Genomic DNA, 27,442 nt, shown 5'->3' on the forward strand with positions numbered 1-27,442 from the left:
TCATTTTCAACCTCTGGGACACTGGCGAGTAGACATGGCCATGATTTCAGAATCATCGGTTCCAATTCTTTTGAAAAGTGAAACCCAAATTGACCTTATATGCACGATTATAGTTAGTGTTCTTGAACCTCCAATTCTGGTTACAGTTTCAGTTCTTTTAATTATGTTTAAAAACTTATTATTATAAAATAGATTCTAAAAAAAATGACAATGAATATAAAAACTAAAAAGAACTTTATTGTATTATCATGAGTAAGGAAAAAGAAAAAATGATGCAAATTTTATGAAAAAATATCTCATTGTTGATTAGGTTAGATTTATCTTGAATTTAAATTAATTATGGGATATAGACTTGTTAATAGAATGGAATAGTGAGTTGTTAGGTTAGGATTGGAATTGTTAGTACTAGATTGGAGTACGTTTAGTAAAAATAGTGAATAGTACTTGGAGATTTTATCCGCGTAGGAGCACAATAAGCTTGGAATATTGGAGACTTGTACTATGGTCCTAAAATAGGTAATCTTATGAATAAATACTCAAGTGATAGTTAGTAGTGCAATCGTTATAAAAAATTCTCGGAGGTTTCGCGTTATAGCGTTAAAATTGACGGTACGCGTCTTCGCACGCGCGACTTTATTTGAGGGACTTTAGACCCTTATTTCGGGACAATTAAAAGTAAATAATATTTACATGAATATAAATGCATTGGAGGTTCAGTGCACTAGTGAACCAAACGCGCGAGAAAATCGAGCCCCAAAACGTGTCAAACGAGCCCTAATAAGGGTTGACTTTGGAGTGAATGTGCACCACTCATTTAATCTTCTCTTGGAAGCTAACTTTGATCAAAATTCACTCCTTCTTCTCTCACCAAGCAGCCGGCCAACCTTCCCTCTCTCTCACTCTCTTGCTTCACAAATTCCTTCATCAAATCAACCCAAAACTTCAACCAATCTTCACCAAACTTGAAGACCATCTAGCAAACTACTTGGAGGTTGGATTTAGCTAACTAAAGGGCTGCATTTCACGGTTTCTTGGAGCTCTTGAGGGCCGAAAATTTTCTGGGTTAAAGCACTAAGGAGGTATAACCTCATCCTACACCTTAAACTTGGATTATGATGGTAGAAATGCATCTTTAAGCTATTGCATGTGTATGGATGGCTTGATATAGTTGGAAATTGTGAAAGTGGGCTCTTTGAATTCCCACACTTGGGTTGTTGCTGATTAGAGGATTAATGTTGGATTTAATGGTAGTTTAGTGGTTATAATGATGGATTTATGGAGTATTATTGTTGGAAACTCAAAGTTGAGGTCATGACAAGAAATTTCCGAAACTGCCCCTGTTTTGTTCGGCCATGATAAGGCCCATTTTTGGTGATTTATTGGCGTGAACCTGATGTTTATATGTTATATGATATGTGTAAAAATTTTCATTGGAAAACATTAACGTTTGGATGGGCAAATGAATTTATTCGTGAACTAGGCAAACTGGAAAATTATTTTCGGACAACCCTGACCAGCGGTAGCATTTTGACCATAACCTTGTCCTCCGATGTCGGAATTGAGTTCCGTTGGTGGCATTCGAAACTAGACATCCATACCTTTCCAACGGTATAAAATGTGTCTTCTGATTCCTTGTGTAGGAGCCGAACCATTCGTTCTAATATAGCTGTCCTGTCTCTCGGATCTGCTGGAATGGTTTGTGGAGGCAGCAATTTGAGGCTCAATTTCGAGCTGGTTGCTTGCCGAATTTCAGAACATTTCCTTCTGTGAACTTTTAGTCCTATGAATGTATTTTCCAACGCCATAAACCATGCCTCATTCCGAGTTAAATTGACTGAGTTGTGACTAAAACAAGAGGACTGCCCTGTTTTGGAAAAACGTAATATTTGGACTGATTTGGGACAAAACTTGGGAGTGATCTTATTAATTGAAATTTTGGTGCTAAACCATTACCAAAGGTATCATGGATGTATCGTAGACCTTTATTTCACCAATGAACCATGGTTGGATAGCTTTCTTGGTTAAACGATTTGAATTGGGAAATGAAAGTCAAAAGGCAGATTGCCTTAGAATTTTTCCTGAACTTTGGTTGACTAATTAACTATCTTTCCGAAGGTATTTTTCCCTGAAATTTGATAGAGCGGTACCTTTCATATAGGAATAAAATACTGCCAATTTTGGTACCAATCCAAGTTCGTTTCGATACCTAATTAAATTTCTAGTGTTGGAGGTTCAAATCTGGAAATTCTTCTCCAGTCTTGAATTTCCCCAACTTTGAGCTACCGTATCTCAGTACTCGAAACTCCGATTCTTGATTCGCTTGCTTTGCTATAAACCTCACTTGCAACACTACTTGAGTTACAAATTTCAGAGGCCGGTTTGCAACGTGTGAATCGTGCCGAATTTTCAAAGTTGGCCGAAATCCAACTTAATTCTGCCTTGTACGCCGAGTCTGTACCTTCAAGCTCATTTTTGAGTACTTTCCACTTAGATTCATGGAAAGGTGTCTTCTAAGAACTTTTAACACTTTCCAAAAGGTTTCCAACGGTATAACGTTTTCCAGTTTTGGGCTAATATCGAGAGAGATACGAATTTTCAAAGATTTAGGATAAAACTGAAATTTCTCAAATTTCAAGGCAAAGGAGTTTTTCCCAAAAACTCTTAATTCTCTTAGTATTATTCAAACGTTTTGCCCTCGATTCTCATGAAAAACTCAAATAATATTGTACTTAATGAAAGGCAAGTTGAACCTCGATTTATGAGTGATTGAGGTTCATTTTGTGAAATATTCTTTAGATTGTACTAGTGTACAATCTTCCTTGATAAGTGGGTTATTTGAGTGATTATCCGCTATTAATTGCCAGGCGCACAAGGAGACATTCAAGAGGATCTTACTGGGGACACTTGAACTCCCAGAAAATAATTTTTATTGAATTGCTCGGTGAGTGTCAAGTGTGTGAATCCTTGATACTTGCTTATTTGTGGTAATTGTTGGAAGTTTTAAAAATAAGGGCGGATGCGTACTTTATCGCACTCGTTCTAATTTCAAATGAATGATTGAAATGTATTGAATGAATGAATGAAATGAAATGTTATGTTATGATTACATATGTCGTTGGAGTGAACCTTCTCGACTTTCAAATGAATGGGGGGCGCCCAAACTCATCGGCCGACCTTAGACTCGAGCCGGCAATGGGTTTGGTCGAGAACTTGGGCGAGCCATGAGATATATATATATAAGCTCGACCTAATGAGAGGTCTTGCTTGGCATACTCGTGGAGTATCGCCTTATAAATGACTTGTGGACCCTTGAGATGTACGGTGGACGGAGGGAAGTAAGTGGTGATCTACGGAAATGGAAATACCGACCCGGTTGACAGGAGGGTCAACGCGGGAAGGTATACGAATGACTAGATACTAACTATTGATATTGAATTCTTAATTGATCAAATATGTTCAAGTAGCAAATGTTTTTTAGACCATTTGAACGGGTTGTAAACCACTAGTTCCGGTTCAAATTTTTATCAAACCTAAACCTTAATTACAGTTATGATTTCTATTCCAATTTTAATATTCGATTCCGATTCAATAAACCACCAGATTAATTCTGGTCCGGTTCTTGCTCAAACTTGAATTGTGGCCACCCCTATTAGTGAGGTATGCCACTCTTAGGGTTTGGATGAATAAGACTAAAGATCCGTTTAATAAAACTGAATCTAAATTCTGAAATCTGAATAGTGAAACAATTAATTTGCTAAATTTTAAGTACTGAAAAAATTTTTATGAATGTCTGAATTTTAATACTAAATCTATTTTTACTGTTTGATAAACATTCATAACTGGATGCTTAATAAATTAAATTTCACAATTTTACCCTTATATCTTTTCATCCAAAAAAGAAATAGAACCTATGATTTAATTAGCTAAAAATGTTCGGTATGAAAATGACAACATTTATTTTTAAATCAAATTAATATACAAGATGAATTATATTATATGAGGAGTATGGAGAATAAATGAAAATCATTCAAAAGGAAGAAAAGAGAAATAAAAAATCATTATATAGAAAATATTAGGTTATTTAATTATATAAGAATTTTGAATATAATTAATAAACAATGACAGATTTGATAGATAAGATAAGGTAGTTGAAGTATTTCTATTTATTCTTATCAGAATTAATCATTCAGTTAGGATTCTTGTGCTGAAAAAAATACACACAAGTTCAACAAATGAATTTTCTTTTATCAAACACTCAAAACATCTGAATGTCTGAAAAAGTTCAGATTCAACACTTTTTTATGTTATCAAACAGACCCTAAGAGCACATATAAAATGTTGGTCCTGCAGATCTGATTCTTGTACCGAATTCATTATGAAAGGATCACCGTGCATCTTCTTTTACAACAAGTGTAATTAGATTGATTTTATTCTCTTTGCACTGACACTGGAGGAGCACGTATGATGGAAGAACGCACTGCTAATTCATAAGCAATCACCTTTACAATTTTACGAACATAGGTAAACCACTTCTCAGCACGGATAAATCCTTACTGAAAGGTCTGAGACAGCAATGCCCTCCCAATACACCAAATGGCAATGGAGATCCCCTTGTCTATTTAAACCCTGCAATGGCTAGCGGTAGAGGTTTACACTTTACAAACAGCTACTACAAAATGATCGGATCATATCAATCTGTTCTTGGAGTTGATCAGCAGGTATTGTGGGGTAACTATTGCTAAATGATTGAACAGTTCTCCAGAGAATTGGCTTAATCAAATAAACAGGATAGGAGGCCATAAATTTTGACCGGGAAGAAGAGGGATATATGCTGAAATTGCCGTTTCACAAATGGAAATAATCCCAGCATCATGTAGGCAGATCCATTATAAGTTCATAGGTACTATTTGTCATTTTTGTACAAGTGCATTAAACAAGATGAAGAAGAACATCCAAGCAATAAAAAAATTAAAAGTACAATGATATCCAAAAAATATCGCTATCAAGAATTTCTAAGATGATATGTTCTAATAAATAATCGCATATAAAGTCTATAAGTTCGGTCGGTAAGCTGTATCCTGAGATGTCAATCCAAAGTCTATAAACATGTGTAAAAGAAAAAAGACTTTGGTTACTCCTAACCTGCAAGAAGTAGTCGTGGACAGCCCCAAACAAAGCGAAGGAAGATTTCCACTTTAGTGTCCTGAACAGAAAGATTCAGAGAATTAGAAGCTTCATAAGTAATCACTATAGCTTACCCGCAGACCATTAAAAACAATAATGACTAGAGAATGCAAAAGTTCTTATGCCATCAAATGCCAAGAAATGATTCAAATAGTTTTTATTTTTACTTTTTTAACTTTGTTCTATCTTCATGATTTACATAGTTGCTCAAAAGCAGTCTCATTTACAAATTTCGAAAAAATTGAGATGAAATTGGAGCATATTACAAATTTGTATACAATTCCTTAAATTTTCTTAATACAATACACTGCAATTGTTTTTGCAAGTGTAGCAAACTACTCCAGACAGGAAAAATGGAGATTGTTAGACAGACCCAAAGATGATATTTAATAGATGAAAGTATAGAATGAGAAGATATTTATTAGATGAAAGCATTAAATATCATGTATGCAGTTTATTGAATTCTTTTGTTCTCCTGGAAATTAAATGATTTATCAGGTGTTATAATTCTGTCTTTTGTCATCTTCCGTTTTCTACTACCTAATTACAATCAATTAAGAATATTTTGTCAAATTCAGAAACTACACAATCCACAAAAGAAAAGAAAGATGTGCCAGTTGCATCTTCATCCTTCATCAGTAAGGTAGAATGTGAAAATGACAATTAAATTTATGTGATTGTATGTTGTACTCCAGCCCCGGTGATAACTAATGGTCTGTTAGTATCACGTTTCCATCTGTTGGTTCAACAAGCTGGGAGATCCAGACAAGGCAAAATGCTCAATTATTGCGGCTACAAATTGACTATTTACCAAGTTTCTCATTCAAAGACCACAGCAAATTGCATGTAAAGTACATCAGATGTAAAACTCTCAAGGCAGAACATCACAGGTTGGTTTTCAACTTATACTAATTTAACCATGTATTTCAGAAAATACACCAAGTATTCCAAATGGATTTGGGTTTCAAATCCTTCATCCACATCCTCATGCTTGTCTGTATGACTTGAAAGAGATTTGGATTCAAATTCATTAATAAAAAGGAAGAATTTCAAGAGTTAAAATCAAGATTTTTGAAATTCACCCAAATTAGATTAATTTAAACACCTCCTCCAACACCTTTATCTTTGTGTATGAACTCAAGAGGCAGGAATTTGGGTGCCACCTTGGGCAGCCGCTGGCGCCATTGCCCATGGAGGTGCCAGAAAAAGAAATCTCAAGCACTAGTGACCAATTTTTGATGTGGTCTGAGAACACAGTGTAGGAGTTTTTGTCTGTGAGAGGAGTGACGATGGCCAAAATTGTGGTTCCGTTGCAGTATATTTTGGAGACGAGGCATCAGGAAGGCTATTAGGTTTGACGTAGGCAAGAGAAGAAAGGGAAAATGAAAAATTTTACATTAATCCCCAAATTTTCTAATTTTAAAATTTTCAACCCAACCTTTTTTATCAACTCAAAATGCTCTTTATCTTAGGCTGCATTTGGATTGAAAAAATTGAAAAAAAGATTTGAAATCCCTTCAAATCCCCCGAAGTTGTGTGGATGACTTGGGAGGTATTTGGATTTGTAATCCCCAATTATTTTAGTACTTAAATGAATTTAAAAAATTGGTGAATTGCAAACCTCAATATCTGCTCAGCCATTCAAACAATTTCAAGGAATTTGAGAGCATTCCAAATCTTTCATAAAGTCCTTCAATCCAAATGCAGCACCCAAACAATGTACTAGAACTAGTGGGTATTTCAAATCAATTAATCTAAAATCCATTCATTTGAAATCCTTAATTGAATTCAAATCCAATGATCCAAACACACCCCAAAGAAATGCTTGCAACCAGATGACTAAGCAGAACAGAAACCAAAAGCAATTATTTACCAATGTCAGAAAGCCTACTTAAACAGTCATGTTGCATATGCATATTACCAACTATTCTCAAAGTTCACTAGATCAGTATACATGAGTCTATCAACCAACTAGGTCCAACAACCTTCTTTAAATCTTGGGACTTCTTTAAAAGATAAATAAAGCCTACTCAGTCCAAAGGTAATGTTTTATACAACCCAGGGTTTGGAGACTCTATAGTGTCACAATTTTTTAAAAGTAGACAAATTGAAATTTTTACCTTATAGACAACCTAAACATTTCTCTCTCCCTCACTCCCTCTCTCTCTCTCTCTCTCTGTATGTGTATCTTTCTCTCTCTCTCTTTTTTTTTTTTGAGGAAAAAATATATCAGATATACCGATGGAAATCTGTCAAGACTCTAAAAGAGAACTCATAACCTCTACACTCCAAGAAGCGTAAGAGCATAAGGCTCATAACCAAAGGCGCTTAAAATGCAAAGCCTTCTATTTAACTTGAAAACCAACACAAATGTTCAATAAAGCCCAAGAAGTTCTCTCCTTGAAACGAATAACATGAAAGATGTAAATCCAATATAAATCTTATCAGTTGAGACCAGAAATATAAATTCTTACAGGATTTTGGACCCAATAACTGAAAAAAAAAAATACTCCATTCTATTCAAAGTAATCAGAGGAATTCGACTTCAAGAGAAGCTGCATTGGCCAATCTTTAACATGCGAGAACAAGCTAAAGAAGGGGGCCAAAAGAAAAAAAAATCAGAAGCAAGCAGATTGTTCCCAAGTTTGAGAAAGAATGATGAAGAAGCAGAAATACCTTTGTACTGTGGTGGAATAGTTTTAGGGTTTGAGCAGACAAATAATCTCCAAACATCACGAGCAATTTGCTTAAACTCCTTAAAGATAAAACTTATTTGCAAAGCAATTGCCAAACCACAGACTGGAATCTTGTATAACCAGCATCAATTCAAAGTGCTACTGTATTGTCATCAAGTTATGTGATAATGAAGGAAAAACTCTAGTCAACACTCTCAGCTGCAGGGCTCCTGCTCTTGATCAGCTGTTTCACAAGGTACAGAAGCTTATCAAAAAACATGACAGATGCATGATTAAATACTTGCAACAAGATACACCAAATTTTTATTCAACTCAAACAAAAGATAGATCACCTCAAGTTCCCATTTTATCAATCACAAAGCAATAAGCTGATTTGACAAGGACATCAACATACACATACTTTGGCATAATCAGCATTTACCTTAAGTGAAGAAACAATCGAAATAATATGACAGCACTAGTACAAGAATGTTATGCAGCACAACGAACCGATTTATTAGCTAGCAGAATCATCACTTGAAGTAAGCTAAAGATTCAAGTGAAGAAGATTAGCTGAACCAACTTTATAAAATATGACAGCACTGGTAAAAGAATGTTATGCAAAGCAATAAACTCATTTAGTAGCTAGCAGAGCACTGAATCATCGCTCAAAAAGTAATCTAAAGATTAGAATGGAGAAGATTAGTTGAACCAACTTTGTAAAAGTACTTCTTTCGTAGTTTGATAGCCGTACGTATGCATCTCTTGACCCTGATCTTTAACAAATTGTCGTTAAATATCTGCAATTCAATGAAGATGAGTAACTTATTATTATCCAATACAGTACGAATTTGTCAGAAAGGAACTCAAGAAGAAGAAAATATGTTGGGGCGGTATGCACAGGCCATCGATTCCACTTCAAAAGATTTAGGCAGTGTGACATGGTAAATGATACAATACTCTTCATAAAAATACTCAAAGCAGCGTGATATTACACTGATAGTAATGAAGTGAATGGTTTGAACATTGTTGGGAAGATTAGACAGGTAGCTGAATTTTTTTTTTGTAAAAAAAAAAAAAAGGAGCAACCATCAAAAAGCTAGATTTTGGGAACCATGAACATTTCAAAGATGTAGGCCATCCATAAAACTGAAACCCCAGAAATAAACATGACCCAACTACTTCTGCTATCAATCAAAGAAAGAACGGTAATTCAAGGAAAAGATTAGGATTTAAAATCCAGACAGAAACGAACATCTTGAACAAAAAAAACATAATCCTATCAAGGATTCCTCTTGAAAGGGAATCCAATGCACACCACAGCTTTGTGCAGAAGGAATAGAGAAGTATGCAAGGATGGTGAAATCTGCAAGGCCTTCAAGTTACTCATAAGCATAAATGTAATCCACCTGCCTTTATTAGATCATCTATGGAATGTGTTTCTCGAATAATTTTTTGACGGTTCATGATAAGAATTGCTGCCACACAGAAAACAGGTAATTCATCATCGCCATTTCCCATTGTTGATAATGCAGTACCAACATGCAAGCGGTCATTTCTGGACCAAAATGTTTTTGCCAAACCACAAAAGGGATGAGCTGATGCTGACTTTATGCCTGTGTTGTCAGATACGGAGTGTTCTAGGTGTCCCTTTTTGGATGATGCACCACCCTTTAAACAACTAGGACTATTGTCAATGCTTTCTTGTTCCATTTCTGCTCTAGAGTCCCTAGGGATCTGTATTACTAATAGTTCTGGGCAATTGTCATCCAGATGGCAAGACAAAGATTCATCAAAATCAGCTGCCCACATCATCTGCAAGGGACACAAGTGATCTTAATGCAGGAGCATATTCAATGTGTACGCCAGAAAAATAAATTGATATATGCAGAAGACAGTAGATTACTGCAGCACCGAACTAAACAGATTTACACTGCAGGGAATATAATTTTGAAGAATTCACATCTCTAATTTATCTTGAATCCAGAAGCATGAAATAAGACCCAAGAAGAAGAAAAGAAATCAAAACAAGCCATTGAGCTCAAATGATCATCAGAATTGATAAGCAATGTAGCAAGAATCTAAAAGCAAGAAAAACATCAAACTTAGTGGAAGCATTAGCTATAAGAAATGCATTAGTGATGGCCAAAGATGCAAGGTGGACCAAAATAGAGGTCTACACAAACTGCAATCAGTGGCGGATCAAATCAACACATGCAATGTAAATAACTACAACATTGCAACTATTTTGGAAGATATTCAGGAGTTAAGGCAATGGTTTCAAAGCTGTAGCTTTTCTTTTGTGCAGAGAGCAGAAAATAGATGCAGCCATGAACAGGCTCAATTTGCAGTACAGCTAGTCCAGGACATAGAATGGGAATGTGATTTCCCAATATGGCTGCTAGAATTAGCAAGAAAGGAAATGAGGGCAGTGTCCCCTTTTTGTAATTAAATTTTGTAATATCAAGTTTACTATCTATAAAGCTGTTAATGTTTGTTGGGAAAAAAAAAAGAAAAACATCAAACTTCCATGGGTCTACTTGATCTACCAAAAAATGAGCATAGTTACCTGATAATTGTGTGATGCTTTGCAAATGTGTGATTTGTTTTAAACATTCATTGAATGTTGCGTTATGTGCTGTAATAGCAATAACATTCTGAGCTTATTGATTGGTGTGAACAGCCTTTATGAGAACTGTGTTTGGTAGTATTTCTATTGCTGGAAAAGATTTAAACTGTGTTTGGTTTTGTGCTTGGCCAAAGAATCATGATTAAAGTGCAAATGAACTAGTGTTCTCCTGCTTCTTTCTTTCTGTGGATTTTTTTTTTAATTTTAACCGTAATACTTGAGTTGTCTGGATCACCACTTTATGGACTTTGATGGAGTGAGATCCCTCTACTTCTTGCTAGCCTGTGTTTTACCAGAATACTGTTCAACATGAAAATGAAGAAATAGGAAAAGCAATTGAAAATTTATCTACTTCTACTGAAAAATATGTAGGTAATGGTGGCAGCAGAAAGTATCTTTGAATCACCAATCATTGCAACAAATTTTCTGGATGTCTCAGGCTACAAAAAGTATGCTTTTTCCTGGACTTATATGGAAGTGTGACAGAGATTTTGGGACACCTGTAGATTTAGTATGTGAATGCTAGATCAATTTGATTATCATCTAAGTAGTTTTCTTTTTCTGATTATTTCTTTTCTGCAATTATTCAGTAATGCCATCTTTCCTTTTATAGTTTGGTATTTGCCAACGTTCCCTTCAAAACTAAAGGGAAACAAAAAGAAAATTTTCTATTATTTTATTAATTTTTCCTGAAGAAAAAGATAGTACTTAATAGTAGGTTATATTGTTCCAGAATGAGCATCTTGAGTATAGGATTGAACTGTGATGGATGATTACTTGATAATTGTGTGATGTTTTGCAAATGTGTGATTTGTTTTTAACATTCATTGGATGTTGCGTTATGTGCTGTAATAGCAATAACCTTCTGAACTTATTGATTGGTATGAGCAACCTTTTATGAGAACTGTGTTTGGTAATATTTCTATTGCTAGAAAAGATTTAGTTGCCAGTTTAAAAGACCAGGATTCAATCATCTAATCCTTTGCTTACCATTGCATCCAAAAGACCCGGATTCAATCATTTGATCCTTTGCTTACTGTTGCAACCAATCTTTTCCAGCAATAGAAATACTACCAAACACAGTTCTCATAAAAGGCTGCTCACACCAATCAATAAGCTCAGAAGGTTATTGCTATTACAGCACATAACGCAACATTCAATGAATATTAAAAATAAATCACACATTTGCCAAACATCACACAATTATCAGGTAATCATCCGTCACAGTTCAGTCCTATACTCAAGATGCTCATCCTGGAACAATATAACCTACTATTAAGTACTACTCCCTCCGTCCCATTTATTTAGTCATGTTTGGGGACTCCAACTTTTTAAGAATAGTGGTTTGATTGTGATGTTTGTGCTTCTCTTTTCAATTTTACCGCTACAAATTCAAAATTTAAATATGAATGGTAATATGTATATGATTAGAAAGAAGGGCTATATTGGAAACAGAGACAAAAAGGTGCTTTGACTTTTCTAACATGACAATGTTTTTGGGACATCCCAAAATGGAAGGTTTGACACTTTCAATGGAATGGCAGGAGTATCTTTTTCTTCAGGAAAAATTGATAAAATAATAGAAATTTTTCTTTTTTTTTCCCTTTAGTTTTGAAGGGAATTGGCAAATACCAACTATAAAAGGAAAGATGGCATTACAGAACAATTGCAGAAAAGAAATAATCAGAAAAAGAAAACTATTTAGGTGATCATCCAACTGATCCAGCATTTACAAACTAAATCTACAGGTGTCCCAAAATCTCTGCCACATTTCCATATAAGTTCAGGAAAAAGCATATTTTTGTAGCTTGAGACATCCAGAAAATTTGTTGCAATGATTGGTGATTCAAAGATACGTTCTGCTGCTACCATTACCTACATATTTTTCAGTAAAAGTAGATAAATTTTCAATTGCTTTTCTATTTCTTCATTTTCATGTTGAACGGTATTCTAGTAAAACATAGGCTGGCAAGAAGCACTAGGATCTCACTCCATCAGAATCCAAAAAGTGGGGATCCAGACAACTCAAGTATTAAGGTTAAAATTTAAAAAAAAAAATCCAGATAGAAAGAAAGAAGCAGGAGAACACTAGTTCATTTGCACTTTAATCATGATTCTTTGGCCAAGCACAAAACCAGTAAACAATTGGTGTAAGTTCCTCCTCTTCCATATAACAGCAAAAGAATGCATTCACTATACAGCCAAAGCTATTACAAGCTAAAAGAATATCATTTCTGGGAAAGAATTCACCAGGCTAGGGACCCATAATATAAGCTAAGCAACATAAAAAGAGATACACATGAAAATCACCTGATTGCTTGTCCTGCACAGAAATTTCATTAAATTGACACAATAACGTAAACTTTAAGCTCAATTAATTGATTAGTTAGAGATATGTGCAACATGGCCAATCAATATACTGCCAAAAGAATGACTAAACACAAACCTCCCACATAGACAGAGCCTCATTGAAAGACAACTCCCGCCGGAAAAGTACCAGTAGCATCCGGAAAGCAAAATGCAGGCTCTCAGCACCTATCAGGGATAGGTGGGAAAACATTTCTTTATCTGTAAGCTCCAAGATGTGCCACAGTCCTTGCAACTGTTTCATGACACCTGTTGGGCCTTCCATTTGGAAGTTTTCACGCTGACGGAGTAAAAGCTCTTTGTAAGCAGGGACAAACCAAACAGAAAAAGACTACTGCAAACTGAAAGGCTTATTTAGAAGTACCATTCTCCTTAGAAGCATCTCGAAGCACCAAAAAGCATCAGCATTATCCTCGAAGAGGACAACAAAAGGAGACAGCAAATCGCTCATACCTACCATAAAATTTCAACAAGAGTTGAAACATTAAATGTTGAGAAGACTATGAAAACTTATGAGAACTGTGACTGCCGCAATTGCAAAGAAAGCTGCCAAAGGGAGAGTGGCACAAACCTTGGCAATATCCAGTTCTAGGATCAACCCATGCATAAACAGCAAGAATATCAGACATTCGTGCCAAATTTTTTGTATCCTCATAAAATTCAAGATGACTATCTGTTCGAACTACATCAACAACTAAAACCATAAAGGGTTATTAGACTACCATAAACACAAAAGTTTGGAAAGTACAGAGGGTTATTAGACTACAATCAGCCTAGATTGGTCATTTACCTATCCGATGCAGTGTCCAAAGCCATTCAGACACTCTGTCTTCACTAACAGTCCCGGCTTCAGATGTGGCTGCATTTATAGGTGGAGTTTCTGGTGCATCAGATATCCTAAGTTTGTTAAGCACCTCAGTTTCATATACTAGATTCTCAGACCATGAAACAGGATTATGCCCATCCCAACAAACATCACTTTCAGAGTTTGAACAACGTAAAATATCATCAGGTGCAGAATGGTTTGATTCAACAACTAGATCTGCATTGTTACTAATTCGAAAACTATGCATGTACTCATCTCCAAATCTCAATCTACGGCGGGTGGAAAGTCCTCCATCAAATGACCTGAATCCTTTCTTATCCTTTTTCCGTTTCTCAAACAAATCTGTTACAGGTAAGGGAGGGAAATCAAAATAATTCTCAGCTTGAAAATTTGATCCAAATGTTTCTTTCACAGGATTTGGGGAACTGCACTTATAATGAACAGAAATAGGTGAGGCAGGCAGGAAACAGGAAGAGTCATATGCTGCACCAATTAAGCTCCCTCTTACACTTAAAAGGTCACCAGAATCACTAGAACTTTCCCTTTTATATGCATGTGATGTATCTGTACAATTATTATTCCCATTAGTGTAACTGTCTGGCTTGTTAGTATCAACATCAGAGGCTTGTCTACTTTGGACTTCAGCTTCCCTTTTCCCTTCATCTTTGGAACTGGTTCTCATATCCATGACCTTGGATCCAACGACGTAGGCAAGGGAACCGGTTCCTATGCTTGAGTGCATCGTTTGACATTGCTTAATAAGTTCTGTGTAACGCTCCCTGCAATTCATTTTCATAAATTTACTCAGTTTAGCATGGCATAAATCACAAAATCCAAAAACAAAACATCAATGAGTCTCTAATCAAGATTTAGAAGGCAAATAACAAAAGAATCCATATCTTAAAATGGTTACTGGGATAATTGGATTAGACAAGCAACATGTGGCAAAAGGGATTGCCCTTTGTAAGAAAAAGGCAGAGATGAGAGCTGTAAAGAAATTATTGGCTAGTAAGTCCATTTTGATTTTAGCTGATTTAGTACTTTGTAGACATGGACAAAATTAGACTTCAACAAGACAGTGTAGAAACAAAATCATGTCAGCTGACCTTAAATAGTTGGCTATGGGCCTTCTTTGAGATAATTTGAATTATACTATAGGCAGTCAAAGAAGTTTTCAAAACCATTAAAGAGACTCTTTAAAGATTTGTTTATAAACCCCTTAATCACAAGAAAAGACTACTTCTGTTCCTTTTCTTCTCAAATATCAAGATGTAAAAAAATAAAATCACAAAAATCTATCATGAGCAGTGGATGTCTCTATTATTTATGGAATTAGTTTTACATGAAATAGGCTCCTTGAAATGACTAGGCAAGTGCACTATTTCCATTTTTCTAGTTTAAGACAATATATTGCAGTAAAGTGTGGACCTGTAGGACAGATTAAAGAGGATAAGAACTGTCATATCAAAAAACTTAGAACACTTCCACAATTGAATATCTAAGAGAAGTAAGTTTTGAGAAAAAAATGATGTTTACAGCACAGAATACAATGCATTGTCTAGTGATATAAAACTCTTGGAACAAAATGACTGCAAAAAGAACATGCAGCCATGATTGAGGGCTGAATATCAAATAATATTTCATCCTACAAATAATCGCATTAGTCCCAGATAACAATCTCCTATTCATTTCATACAGTCAACCTTGCCGTTGAATCACATCAAGCATGAGCAATAACAAATTTTGAAGGATAGGAACTTTGGAGCATAAGCTAGCAAATTCAGGTAACTGCTGAACTAGACATGAAGTCCTTGAGTTTTATAAATTTAGGAGCATCTGCACGTCCAAAACTAAGAACGTTTCCAATTTATATGGCAGACCATAATATAGCTGCTTAAAAAAAAGTAAGCACTGTTACAAGTGCTTGTGTTCCAGTTGAAGTTGTCTGAAGTCAATAACATAAACATTAAGGTACACCATAAACGGAAAAGTACAAGCAGAAAGGACAACAAATGTATAACTTGACGAAAATTTGATTCAAAATTTCAACCATGCAAAACTGTATCTAAAGCAGTTCAGTATCAGTTCACTATTCTCAGGAACAAGGATTACAAAATTTAACTTTTCTGACTTCAGTTCCAACTCTAAATCCCTGTCAGCAACATTTGAGTAGATATCTGCTTGAAGCTTAGCTCTTCAGAGTCAGAAAAAACTCCAAAAACAGATCCTTCTCAGCTTAAGACACATTCTCCAACTATATTTGTGCTCTTTCAATTAATAGATGCAAGCAAAGTGTAACTTCAAATAGTTAATGTTTTGACATTCATGGACTTAAATAAGTCCACAACTTCCTTCAGTATTGTAAAATAAACAGACTGACTATGCAGACAGAGTAGCTGGACTGAAAAATCAAGACGTGATAAAACAAGAGTGAAGTACCTCCTGGCAGTTCTCAACTGCCTACGGTATTCAGCCGTACTACTCAAAGCATAACAACCCAACAGAAACTCCCATACTTCAGGCCTTATAGACGGATCCACACCCTGTCATGCACAAAAATAAGGATCTTAACAGTAGAAGATCAAGTTTTTTGATACAACTAATGGAGGAAATTTCCAAGTCCTGCAGAAAAAAGAACTCCCAAAGATAGAAAAGACAACCCTGTCACTACTCGATAGACAATTCCAAGGAACAATTTTCTATATTACATTCAGTTTGAATCAGAAATTAGTTGTGAAAATGCACACTCTAGCAGCAAATTTAGCTAAACATGACTGTGTAAGAGTGCAAAAGAAAAGAATGGGTGAATGGGAAGTGTAGTAAGTGAAAATGAACAGCTGTTTGATGTTTGACAAAACACGAACAATCAAGTCACAAATTCAAGTGCTCCAGATGTGACAAAAACATGGAAGCAGATGCCAGAGATACACCCCCCCCCCGGGCCACCGCCCCCAAGAGTGTGGACCTTAATGTTGGAGTCATAGAAATTTATTTGACATTCATGCTTGTTCATTTGTGATTTTATATCTGGTATATACACTTTTACAAGAAATTTTAAAATATTTATTAAAAAAAGAAGGGCGTAATAAATCTTCTGTTAAAATGGATGCAGTCCTTCTATACACAAAACGCACAGTATGGCGAGTCTAATCTCATACTATTCCATTGCAAAAATTGCCTGATAAGTTACAAAAGGCAAAACGACTATAGCTCGTAAATTTTCATAACTAATTGGTAAAAAAAAAGGGAAAAGAGTACCCCCCACCCCAGAGAAGAAAAGGGGGAGAATATAACCATCTGCAGAACATACTACTTGGTAGAAATAAACCATATGAGTAGACATCCCAATTGGTAAAGAGAGAAGACAAGCACATTGAGATAAAATAATTGTAGGGACAATCCCAAATACATACATAAACAAGAGTATAGACCATTAGAGAGAGAAAGAGAGTAGATCATTGGGAACTATGACGATTAGAAAAAAGATAAAGAAGAAAAATTCAATACAGTGAGTAAACCATTTTCAGGATAGAAAGTCTCTGCTGCCAATTAGCTTACTAAGTCACAGAAATAGGTTCATGGCTCAAGAGCAAGGAGGAAACCACAATTCTAACTGATATAGGACAGTTTAGGCTGTAAATACAGGATTAGTTGCTATCATGAGCATCAGCTAGGCACAGCATAGGCATTTTGAAGCTTCAGCTTCAACTGTTTATTAAACTCTCTTTGCTAATGCAAAAAATATAGAAAAGATAGAGAGTCAGGTTGCTAGAACTTTGTGAAAAGAGGAGCAGGAGAGGGGTGAACTTAAGTGAAACTCTTCTAAGCGTACGTGTCTTTGCAGCTTGAGACATAACATTTGTGTCAAGCCTCTCAGCACAAACATGCCACGAATCTGTATAAATAAACTTAAACCATGTACTCCAGTTGCCCTAATTATGCAGTTAGTTATTTCCTTCCATAGATACGTAACCAAATAACTGACAAATACTCCATTGTCTGCACCAACGTTTTACATTTTTCTCAGGTTAGTGGTAATTAGCTCCAACATTTACCTCTTTGACTTCACTTGAATGGAGCAAAACAAAAGTCAAAGCAAAAGCGGTCAGAATCAAAAGGCATTTGTTACCAGCCTTTTCCTACTAAAATCTTTTTAAATTACTGATGCCATTGGGTAACAGCCAAATCGGTAATAAGTTTACGAACCTCGTGTCATCTGAAACGATCCAGCCTACATAAGACGGGAATCAACAGAAAGAGTTCAGTCTCCCAGGAGAACCAGTAGAGAGATTCAAAGTTCCCAAATAATTAACTTGTTGGGCAATGCAGCAGGAAGCTCTATCTCTTAATTCCAGAATTAGCATTATCAATACTAATGTGCCCCATCCACTGTCTCCTCCAAAGTAATTAAAGAAAAGGCTGCATCTTTTATCTGAAATAAAAATCCACCCAGCAACTATGCCTAACAAGACCTCCTATAAACTAGATTCTGGATGCTGAAAATGAACAGCACCCAGATAGTCTCACAAAAAGTTTTGGCATTCAAGCCACCAAATGTACAGACTAATATATCTGTTAAACTGCAAGAGGTAACTACACATACATTTTCAAAGCTGTTGTTTGCGGGAGCAAACTGTTCAACACAATCATCACTGGAGAAAACAGCTTGGTTAACATACACAGAAACAGTTCCACAGGATCACTTGTTGTAGCAAATCCTTGGAATGCAACAAGGCCATCTTGGTGACTGCAGAACCCTCCGTCACATGTCTTAGACTGCTGTTTAGTGCCTAGCCTCAGATATACCGATGCTAGAAATATCTGCATTGTTCCTAGTCAATGGTTGATGGTAAAATTATAGGAATTTCTTGAAAGATTTTATAATTTTTTATGACACCATTTTCTACATTGATCCGAGAAAGCTCACCATTAGTTCCATAACCGCATCTAGATTTTGAATGAGTGGCACAAATTACTACAAAACTTATGTGGTTTACTCTATGCTATTCTAGTTTTTGTAAGAACTAAGGAAAACTGATCTCAATATGAATGCAGATAGAGTTCTCCATCAGAGAAAATCCACTAAATTGAATGTCTGATTGTAATAAAAAAAAACAACAGAAAAAAGCATGCATCAAATATATGATAACGCACTAAGAAGTTGGGACTAATAACAAGTTCAGGTTTGAGAAATAATGAGGGATCGACCCTACCAGAATTATGCATGTTTTACTATTTTTCAACTTTTCTTTTGATTTAATTTTAAAAAGTATTATGGTAATAGTTAGACAAGTGAAAGCGTATAGCGTGGTGCAGAAATGAAAGTGTATTTCATAAAGACACACCTAAGCCAAGTCAACAATAAGAGATCCGATGTAGAAGACAAAATTATGATACAAGTCTTACCCCCAAAATAATCAATTTCAGAACTTTCTGAAAACCAGAAACTTTTCCATCTCCATTGAAAGTTGCCTGCCACTTATCAGGCTTGAGCATTTTGTTTATCTGCAAAAGATTAAGACAATGGTCAGAGAAATTATCAAAAAATAAGGCATGAATTACCATGCAGTACAAAAATTGAATGCATACATTTGTTAAATCAAATCAGATTTTTTCCAACTCCAACCTCAAAAAACATTTACATCTTTTGTATCCAGAGAAAGAAAGAGGGAGGGTGGGAGGGAATTAATTAAATTTATTCTTCTAAACTACTATCAAAAACAGAACAAGAACCAATCGCTAAAAGTAAATGTTACATATTCCATTGTCTCCTATACCATTTCAATATGAGAGTAGCAAATTCCAACTTTGTCAAATAATTATGAAAAACAAACTATATGGAGAAAGTTGTCCAGAGTATGAATCTACAGTGCAAAGTGCACAGCAAGAGAAGCTAAGCCAAGAACACCAAGCAAAGTTCCCCGTAGAAGATACACTAGGTGACAAACATACAAGCTCTAACTTAACAGAAATGGTTTTATCATCATCAAACAAATAAGAAACCCTCCCTATCAGAGACGTACTACCTCAAAGCACATGATATTTGTAATCCTGCAAGGAACAAATCCTTAGTTGATGGTGGAACAAGGGTGAACTGGTGTAAACATCAAGCTGCTACAATTACGAGAAAGTCTAATCCGAAAGGGAGCTACACTCTGCAGATATAAACATCCGAAGTCCTAAGCATACGCATTTTGGAATCTGTCTTCTTGTCTCACCATCTCTGACAATAAGGCTCTGGGAGATACTTGTGCTTTCATTCAAATTCTTCAAGGAATCATCCTTCTCTTTTTATTGCACTTAAATTTCTTGAATAGGAAACTTTGAAATGTAGCTGTGCAACTTTCATCTAAGCCACTTGTTAAATCCCTTAATGTTTTCCAAGATATATCCTTTCTAATAACTTTTCATTTCTTTTTCAGTGAATCACAGAAATTCATTAGAAACTAACATCCAGCATATCTTCTTTAGTCCAATGTTGAATATGAACTTGCATCCCCCTTCTTCTGAGATGAAAAGTCAACCAGCAAAGCTAAACCACCAGCTTAAGTAAAACACAAATAGAATTTTCAACATTCCCCTTATCAACACATATAAACAACCTATCCAAAAAAAGAGTGAACTTTGTCCCAAATGCATCAGTGGAGGAACCCCAGATGCAAGATCAAGAACTGCATCCTTTTGGTAATGTCAAGAAATTTACCAAGCAATTGATTTCTTTGAAAATCTATCCTATACAGACATCCCCAAGTATCAGGACAGACCTCTAAGTCAGCCAACCAGTCAGGATCAACATGAATTTCCACTACAATCTTGGTAACTGACTGTGTTAATTGTGAAAGACTAATACCCAATATCAGTTTAGCAATACAAGTTGCATGTTTCCTGGAGTCTTATCTAATCTACCACCATATGAGTCCCTACACAGACCAGATTCCATTGGGAAAATGGAACAGCAGATGACTCAGTTCACAACAGTCATCTTTCTTTTATTCAACTGAAGTTTTAGTCATGAGATACAAAAGAAATTTCAGTCTAACAGCTTGTTAACATATCGTCAACACAAGGAAATAAATCAGCCAACTATAATATTGACTCCAAGAAATTAGCCTAAGGGCAAATATGCTGACAATAACACACTTCTCCCAATGTACATATTCAAACAGGCCAATGAAAATGGAGGGAGGATATAGGTGCTTTTGGCTTAAAAAGAAACAACCAAAAAAAAGAACAAAACAAAACAACACAAGAAGACAAAAGAGAGAGAAGGAAAAGTAAGAAAGATTTAAGAATCTTACAGTTATAACAACCTTTATGGATGATTGATGAAGACAAGGTTCCCCGATGTCGCGTACAATAGAACTCACTTTTTGTAGATTCACCACACCTGCTTTTCCACATTTCCATTGCCTTATGTCTCTGTCAAAAGACATCAGCCAACCTATCTTCCTCTCTAAATATCTCTGTTGATACCCAAACTCTTTTAACTTCTCTGCTATTAAAGCTGTATCAATCATCACAATGCCTCTACAAATCTACCATACGTAATAGGCATTTCACCTACAAATCAGATCATAACATGAGTAACAAGCTTCAAAAAGCACATTTACCTTGTTCATAAATTCCAAACCTTCATCATTACATTAAAATTACTAAACATTGCACAAGAATCTTCACTCAGCTTTGACTTAATATCATCAAACTCAGTCCAGTTAGTGCACAAATCTGTCATATCTTTAACATTTATACTTTCTCCTATCACCAACAGCTGAAATGGCTGTGCAAATATTTCAAGTTCTTCTTGATGATCTGTTATATACGCGCATTACATACTTGAACACAACCTAGGACTGTATTTATATGTAACATGTACCACATGACCACATTATCGTAAAGAAATATCCTACTACAATTAGACGGATTAAATAAAAAATTGATTAAGTTCACTAAGCACATAATTTTTAAACGCAATCCAGCTTGCATTTTCTACCAGGACAAGCTAAAAATTACCCCAGAATGAGAAAATAAAAAGTGAACAATCAAAAACTACAAACCAAAAGTATTTCAATCAAACAGAAGGTATATTCCATGAAAATGTATGTAAGAAGTTAAAAAAAGAAACCCAACATTCTTACCAATCTTCAAAAAACCGTCCCTAATAATAATAACAGATCCAAATTCAAAAAAAATAAGGAGAAAAAGGTACATTGACAAAAACCCTTGTTCCAATCAATAATCAGTACAATCTTAATTCACCGATCATGATATAGAAAACAATTCAATACATGCGACAGTCTAAAATCCATGAGATGAGAGAAGAAAGCGGATACCCGAGAAGAGAGGAATTTTAAATAAATTTATTGAAATCGGGGACGGAAATGGGAAAGAAGAGGCGATCTAATTCTAACGAGAGCTCCGTCGCCATTAACACCCACTCAGAAAGAGGGGCCGTTCCCAAGTCTTCTCTTTCGTTTCCATTTTTTTTTTTTCCTGCTTAGGAAAATTTTCGTTTTCAATTTATTATTTTGGTTTATGGGTTTTGGGCAACAGGAATTTTAGAACATGGTAATCACATTTTGACCCCCTGTAAGTATGGGGTAATCACATTTGATTACTCCCAAATTAAAGAGTTAGTGCTATTTAATGATGAAGGGGCAAAGTGTAGTACTTTTCCATGTTTAGGATAATAAAATGCGCCTATTAATCTTTAATAGGGAACATATGGTGAAAGTATTCCCCTAGTTTCTTGGTTTTTGCTTTTGTACTTAATTAATGATCTACACTATTTTTATATTTATATAAAATATATGATTTAGTTATAAATCTAATGTCTAAGGCCACTAGTGTTGCGCTATTATGGACACTACCACAACAAATGTAAAAATACTATAAATTTTTGGCACAAATTTCAATGAGTTCAAAAATTTGTGATGTTTTAAAATGATATGTTTGTGATTACATTTATTGTTCTAATTTGTTGTGATAGTATCTACACTACCGGTTGTAATTGTAGAAAAATTCTTGATCCACTGAGAGACACGCCTATGCGTTAAATTTAGGCGATTAAGTGGTGTGGATAACTATAATTTGAAAAATACCTAATCACAATAACTCCCCCTAAGGTATAACCATTTTTGCACTTTGTCCCCTAACATCGTTTTTTTCTCACTTTATCTCCTAAACCATTAGTCAACTCTAATATTGTACTAGCATGGTTCTGGCCGCGCTATGTAGCGGCCTACCCACTGGTATGAACAGCTTAATCTGTAACAATGAGGATAATTTCCTAAAACATCATCATGTATATATAGGCTCAAGAGGTAAATACTATGCAAATCACAATAATATATTACATAAACTCAATCATTCATGTCTTAGTAGAATAGATACTTGGATGCCAGCCACAGTTACATATTAGGAGGCTTAAATAAGCTTCATTGCCTAATGAAGTACAGCATTGATGGTTAAACTATTACTAAGTATATTACAATCCATTACTTTTTAAGTCAAAAGAATAATGGATCATAATATAATTCAAAAGATATTATTGTCTAAGCAATGGAGGAAAGGCAATGAACAAAAGATTTAACAAAAGTATAGAAATAGGCCATATTAGTCTTCCTTTGCTTTAGCTTTCTTGGCTGGACTGTCTTTGATATTTGCAGGTGGACCATACGGTTTTGCAGGTTCTTTGGCAAACTCTTCAGGAGCCTTTGTTGGATGTTTAGCATGTGTGTCTGCTGGTAAATCTTCTGGAAACTCAAGGCTTCTTTTTGCTCCACTAGTTGCAGGTGTTTGGCTGTCTTTGTAAGAACTGGCTCCAACAATTTCTTCAAGTACCAACTTTGTGGTTGGTGTGAACAATTGATCCTTTGATGATGTTTCTGCATGCCTTGCTGATGAACTGCCAAGTGCAGAAGAAACTTGAGTGTTTTCTGGAAGTTCCAGTGGAAGGGGACAGTGTGATAGTTCAGCTGCAGTGTAAGCCTTAATGACAGTATTCTTTCTCTGCAGTTGACCTTGGAAGGGAGTCTCATAGGATTTCAGAAAACAGACCACCGTGTACTTTTTCAAGGCATCATTAAGTTCAGGAGTGAATGGCCCAAAAGGTCACTAAACTATTAAAAATGGCACCTTCTGGTCACCAAACTCTTTTTATGGCCGAAAAGGTCACTAAACTCGCAAAAACTCTCCATCAGAGTTATTTTACCGAATTTCAGCGGTTCCTCATCCGATGGAATGGGCAATGTGGATTGGAGAAATAAAGTCAAGGGCAAAAATGTCTGAAAGGTTATTGGAATAGGTGAAGCCATGGATTGTCTCATTCACAAACCAAGTTTGAACCCATAGATTGAAATAGTCTTCTCTGCGGTAAAAATAGTGACTTTGGCCGCCTGTAAACCAAATCAAAACAGCAAATAACGAGTATTTACAGCCTAAACCCATCTCAAAAATAAGAGCAGCCGAGGAAATTGTGAAACTGGTGATTTCAATGGACTGGGTAAAGCGACGAGGGATGAGTTGGAATCTAGAAGGTACTATCCTGAGAATCTAGACGGTTTCACCTGAACTGTTAAAAGAAGATCTAAAACCAATTTGATAGCCGCCGGCCGGAATTTCATCTCCTGCGGGCGTTCAACTATTTCATTATTTGGATCTTCTTTTACCATTCCCTCTCCCAAGCAAAACAGGTCGAAATCCAACTTCAAATTCCAAAAACCCTTTCTCCAGAATCGCCAAAAGCTCGATCTTTCTAACCTTAAACCCTCGATTTCTTTTGCTGTATCTTGTTGTTTGAAACCTGTAATGTGCAAACTATGATGTCTTGCTCCAATATATCGACAACGGTCTCCTTAAAACCTTCAATTTGTGACCCCTCTTCAATTTCTTCCTCATCTCAGCTCAACCCCCATCGCATATCAAATTATCAAACAATTACAGATACAAAAAGGTTTGATGTTTATCATATTTCGAGAGTGCCCCTTTTTCAAATGGCCACCGTGAGCTCAGGGAGCGGATGGAAACAGTAAAAAACACCCAAAAAGTGACAGAAGCAATGAAGCTAGTTGCAGCTGCAAAAGTGCGGAGAGCCCAAGAAACAGTAATCAATAGCATACCATTTGCAGAGGCCATTGTTGAAGTATTTTTCAATATCAATGAGCAGCTTCAGTTGGATGATATAGATGTTCCTTTAACAAATATTAGGCCAGTCAAGAAAGTTTCGGTTTGGCTATGCAATCTTTCACTGTTGATCTCTTCTATGATTCTATCCCAAGCCTCTCAATTCCAAAACTTTTGAATTCGTTCAATGTGCTTTTTTGGGTTTTGCAATTCTCAGGATAGTACCTTTCGGCCATTTTTGCCCCTTTACTATATTCCTCCACTCCACATTGCCCATGCCACCGGATGAGGAACCGTTGAAATTCGGTAAAATGACTCCGCTGGAGAGTTTTTGCGAGTTTAGTGACCTTTTCGGCCACAAAAAAAGTTTGGTAACCAGAAGGTGCCATTTTTAATAGTTTAGTGACCTTTTGGGCCATTCACTCTAAGTTCAGTATCTATTTCAAAGCCCTGCACCAGAAAATTTTTTTAGTTAGGTTCAGTGAATTCCTTTCTATGTATATTTGTCTGTATGGCTGAATATAAGATAGAAAATTCATACTTACATCTTCTTGTGCTTGCTTAAGCTGTAGTGGAGTGAACTCAATCAATTTTTCAGCATCTTCTCTAGATATAATGCAATGTATTGAGCACGAAGCATCAGTTATAATAATTGGAATGCGAGCCCTTTAATTGAGTGGAGGAATTAAGATTAATATATGGTAACAAACGCGAATAATGTTTAATTTAGAACCATAAGTTAATGATCTAACCTGAGTTCAACTTCACTTTGCTGTTTGCATGAAGGACAGTGGATGATCCAGTCAATGTCAGCATTCACAATTTTGTGACAATTCGCACAAAGATGTAGTCCAATATTTGGTGAATCCATATGCAAGTTTGACAGTTCCTTGCACCCAAGCTGCCTTTTGCTGAGGCAGGCAACCATGAATGGTATTTGAATGTGAATTAGAGAGAAAATAGTTATATTTAAGCAAAATTTTAGAATAACAATATGGCACTTACAACTGGAAATGATGCCTGAAAATTGCTGATTGCTTTGATAGCTTCTTCATTTGGAGGAGGAAGTAAACAGTTTGCATCATTGTATGTTTTAGCATCAAGCAAATTTGTGATTTCTTCCTTGTTCAAACTAAACCTGAATGATTATGTTTAGAGCATAAATAAAAAAGTTACCAGTAAAATAAATTCATAATTTATGAAAAAAATAAAAAGAAAACTATACTTACCATTGCTTGAAAGAGAGGTCATCTGAGAGTGGAAGATTTATCAGAATTCCAGATGAATACCTTGTAATGAATGACAAAGCTGTAAAAATGATGAAATGTTTTAGTAGTAGAACACATGAAGTACTTAGAAGACAAACAGTAAAGGAATTATAATGTATAATGAAAATTTTACTATTGAATGTGGTCACTTTAACACAGAGAGCTATGATTAGAGGAGCAGTGCTAATCATATCTGCTATTTTGCTCCCTTCATCATATTCAAATTAATTCCAGAGAGTCATAAGCATGAGTTTCTTCCTGTCAGATATAAGAAAAAGCTGTAACTGCTATCTTTAAGGTAAAATGACTTAATAAAAAGGTAGTGTTCAGGTTTGATTTACTCTTCATTGACTATTATAATGTCTCTAGAAGAAGTATCCGGATCTGTCTGTTTTATTGGTAATGCCTGAATCACAAAGCCTCTGATATCTGAAGTAAAAATATTGATATGAATGTAAGCAACCAATAAAATATCAAATGATTGTCAAGTAAAGTAAAAAATAATGTAAAAAAAAATTACTGCAAAGATTATCTGAATCAGCATATTTGTGCAGATCAGAGAAGTTTGTCAGCTCAAATAAGCAAGGCAACATAGGTGGCACAGGTTCAGCATAATTTTCAATCAAAGTCTTGTAGTTCAAAATCCAGGAGCATTCATAGGCCCCAACTCTGTATGTTGGGTCAGCAGGAATGACAATTGCATTAGAAACATAATATCTTTGATAAGGCTGCAGAAATTTGCTGAAAACCTTGATGTGTTGTTCATAGGTCACAACAGAAACTTTTGTTCCCTGATTAGGATTAGGAAAAGTTAGTCACAGATATATATTGAGTTATAGCCATACCTATCATGTTGATGGCTAACATCATATTTATGACACAGAAATTAAAATTATAGGAATGAATAAAAGTTAGGTGAGTATTCACTTGCAATGAAACTATAGTTCTAATATGATTAGATGAAACTATGGTTTGTATAGATGAAAAGGTTAACTGCCATAAGTATTTGAATTGCTGCAGTTCATTAGTTTTCTGCAAATTTAGAAAATTAAGATATTGCACTCCCACATGCTGTCTGCTACAGCTGGTCTTCATGACCAGGAGAAATATGCATTTTTTCTATCGTTAAGCTTTTACAATTCCACTATCTTTTTACTGTGTGTGTCTTTTGTGAGATGTAATAAGCAATAATGTAACAGGGTAAAGAGAAATTCCATATGTATATGTTTGTGATATACTCATAAGAAAGGTTTATAATGCAAGAATAACTTTCTTATAAGGTGAAATTTTTCGGTATAAGTTTGAAAACTGACTTCTCATTCACTCTTTTTTTTTTGGTGTCACAGATTGACAACATTGTTGTTTTTCTTCT

At 35.4% G+C, this 27,442-nt stretch overlaps 2 protein-coding genes across 8 annotated transcripts; both read right to left on the minus strand.

Annotated features, from left to right (window-relative positions):
- Positions 1-4,145: 4,145 nt before the first annotated feature.
- Positions 4,146-22,383, minus strand: LOC113736768 (rab GTPase-activating protein 22). Of its 6 annotated transcripts, none has more exons than XM_027263864.2 (13): positions 22,012-22,383; positions 20,980-21,241; positions 19,088-19,186; positions 16,121-16,224; positions 13,646-14,460; positions 13,427-13,549; positions 13,220-13,308; positions 12,935-13,135; positions 9,273-9,674; positions 8,576-8,659; positions 7,861-8,103; positions 5,143-5,203; positions 4,146-4,626 (listed from the first exon to the last, which is right to left on the minus strand). In XM_027263864.2, the coding sequence occupies exons 2-11, from the start codon at positions 21,196-21,198 to the stop codon at positions 8,062-8,064; spliced, it is 2,178 nt and encodes a 725-aa protein (XP_027119665.1). In that variant the 5' UTR covers positions 21,199-21,241; positions 22,012-22,383; the 3' UTR covers positions 4,146-4,626; positions 5,143-5,203; positions 7,861-8,061. The 6 variants fall into 6 exon arrangements, with proteins under 6 accessions (XP_027119665.1, XP_027119664.1, XP_027119666.1 ...); XM_027263863.2 differs by having other exon boundaries at positions 4,146-4,635; XM_027263865.2 differs by lacking the exon at positions 4,146-4,626 and having other exon boundaries at positions 4,830-5,203; positions 20,992-21,241.
- Positions 22,384-23,030: 647 nt separating this feature from the next.
- Positions 23,031-26,119, minus strand: LOC140038269 (uncharacterized). Of its 2 annotated transcripts, none has more exons than XM_072083398.1 (5): positions 26,032-26,119; positions 25,808-25,940; positions 25,555-25,713; positions 25,348-25,408; positions 23,031-25,252 (listed from the first exon to the last, which is right to left on the minus strand). In XM_072083398.1, exons 2-5 carry the CDS (start codon positions 25,900-25,902, stop codon positions 25,202-25,204), a joined length of 366 nt encoding a protein of 121 aa, XP_071939499.1. In that variant the 5' UTR covers positions 25,903-25,940; positions 26,032-26,119; the 3' UTR covers positions 23,031-25,201. The 2 variants fall into 2 exon arrangements, with proteins under 2 accessions (XP_071939499.1, XP_071939498.1); XM_072083397.1 differs by having other exon boundaries at positions 25,348-25,468.
- Between the last annotated feature and the right edge of the window lie 1,323 nt (positions 26,120-27,442).

Source organism: Coffea arabica, chromosome 3e (genome assembly GCF_036785885.1).
Source record: "Coffea arabica cultivar ET-39 chromosome 3e, Coffea Arabica ET-39 HiFi, whole genome shotgun sequence".
Taxonomy (NCBI): domain Eukaryota; kingdom Viridiplantae; phylum Streptophyta; class Magnoliopsida; order Gentianales; family Rubiaceae; genus Coffea; species Coffea arabica.

What these genes read in the sequence shown, in the direction of transcription:
- LOC140038269 (XM_072083397.1), bottom strand. Translation starts at nt 25,902, where the DNA reads ATGCTAAAACATACAATGATGCAAACTGTTTACTTCCTCCTCCAAATG. An exon ending in CAAAGTGAAGTTGAACTCAG is followed by an intron (nt 25,469 to 25,554) that starts GTTAGATCATTA and finishes ACTCAATTAAAG; the next exon opens with GGCTCGCATTCCAATTATTA. An exon ending in TTAAGCAAGCACAAGAAGAT is followed by an intron (nt 25,253 to 25,347) that starts GTAAGTATGAAT and finishes TTTCTGGTGCAG; the next exon opens with GGCTTTGAAATAGATACTGA.
- LOC113736768 (XM_027263864.2), bottom strand. Translation starts at nt 21,198, where the DNA reads ATGATTGATACAGCTTTAATAGCAGAGAAGTTAAAAGAGTTTGGGTAT. An exon ending in AGATGCTTCTAAGGAGAATG is followed by an intron (nt 13,136 to 13,219) that starts GTACTTCTAAAT and finishes TTACTCCGTCAG; the next exon opens with CGTGAAAACTTCCAAATGGA. An exon ending in GAAAGAAGTACTTTTACAAA is followed by an intron (nt 8,104 to 8,575) that starts GTTGGTTCAACT and finishes CTTGTGAAACAG; the next exon opens with CTGATCAAGAGCAGGAGCCC.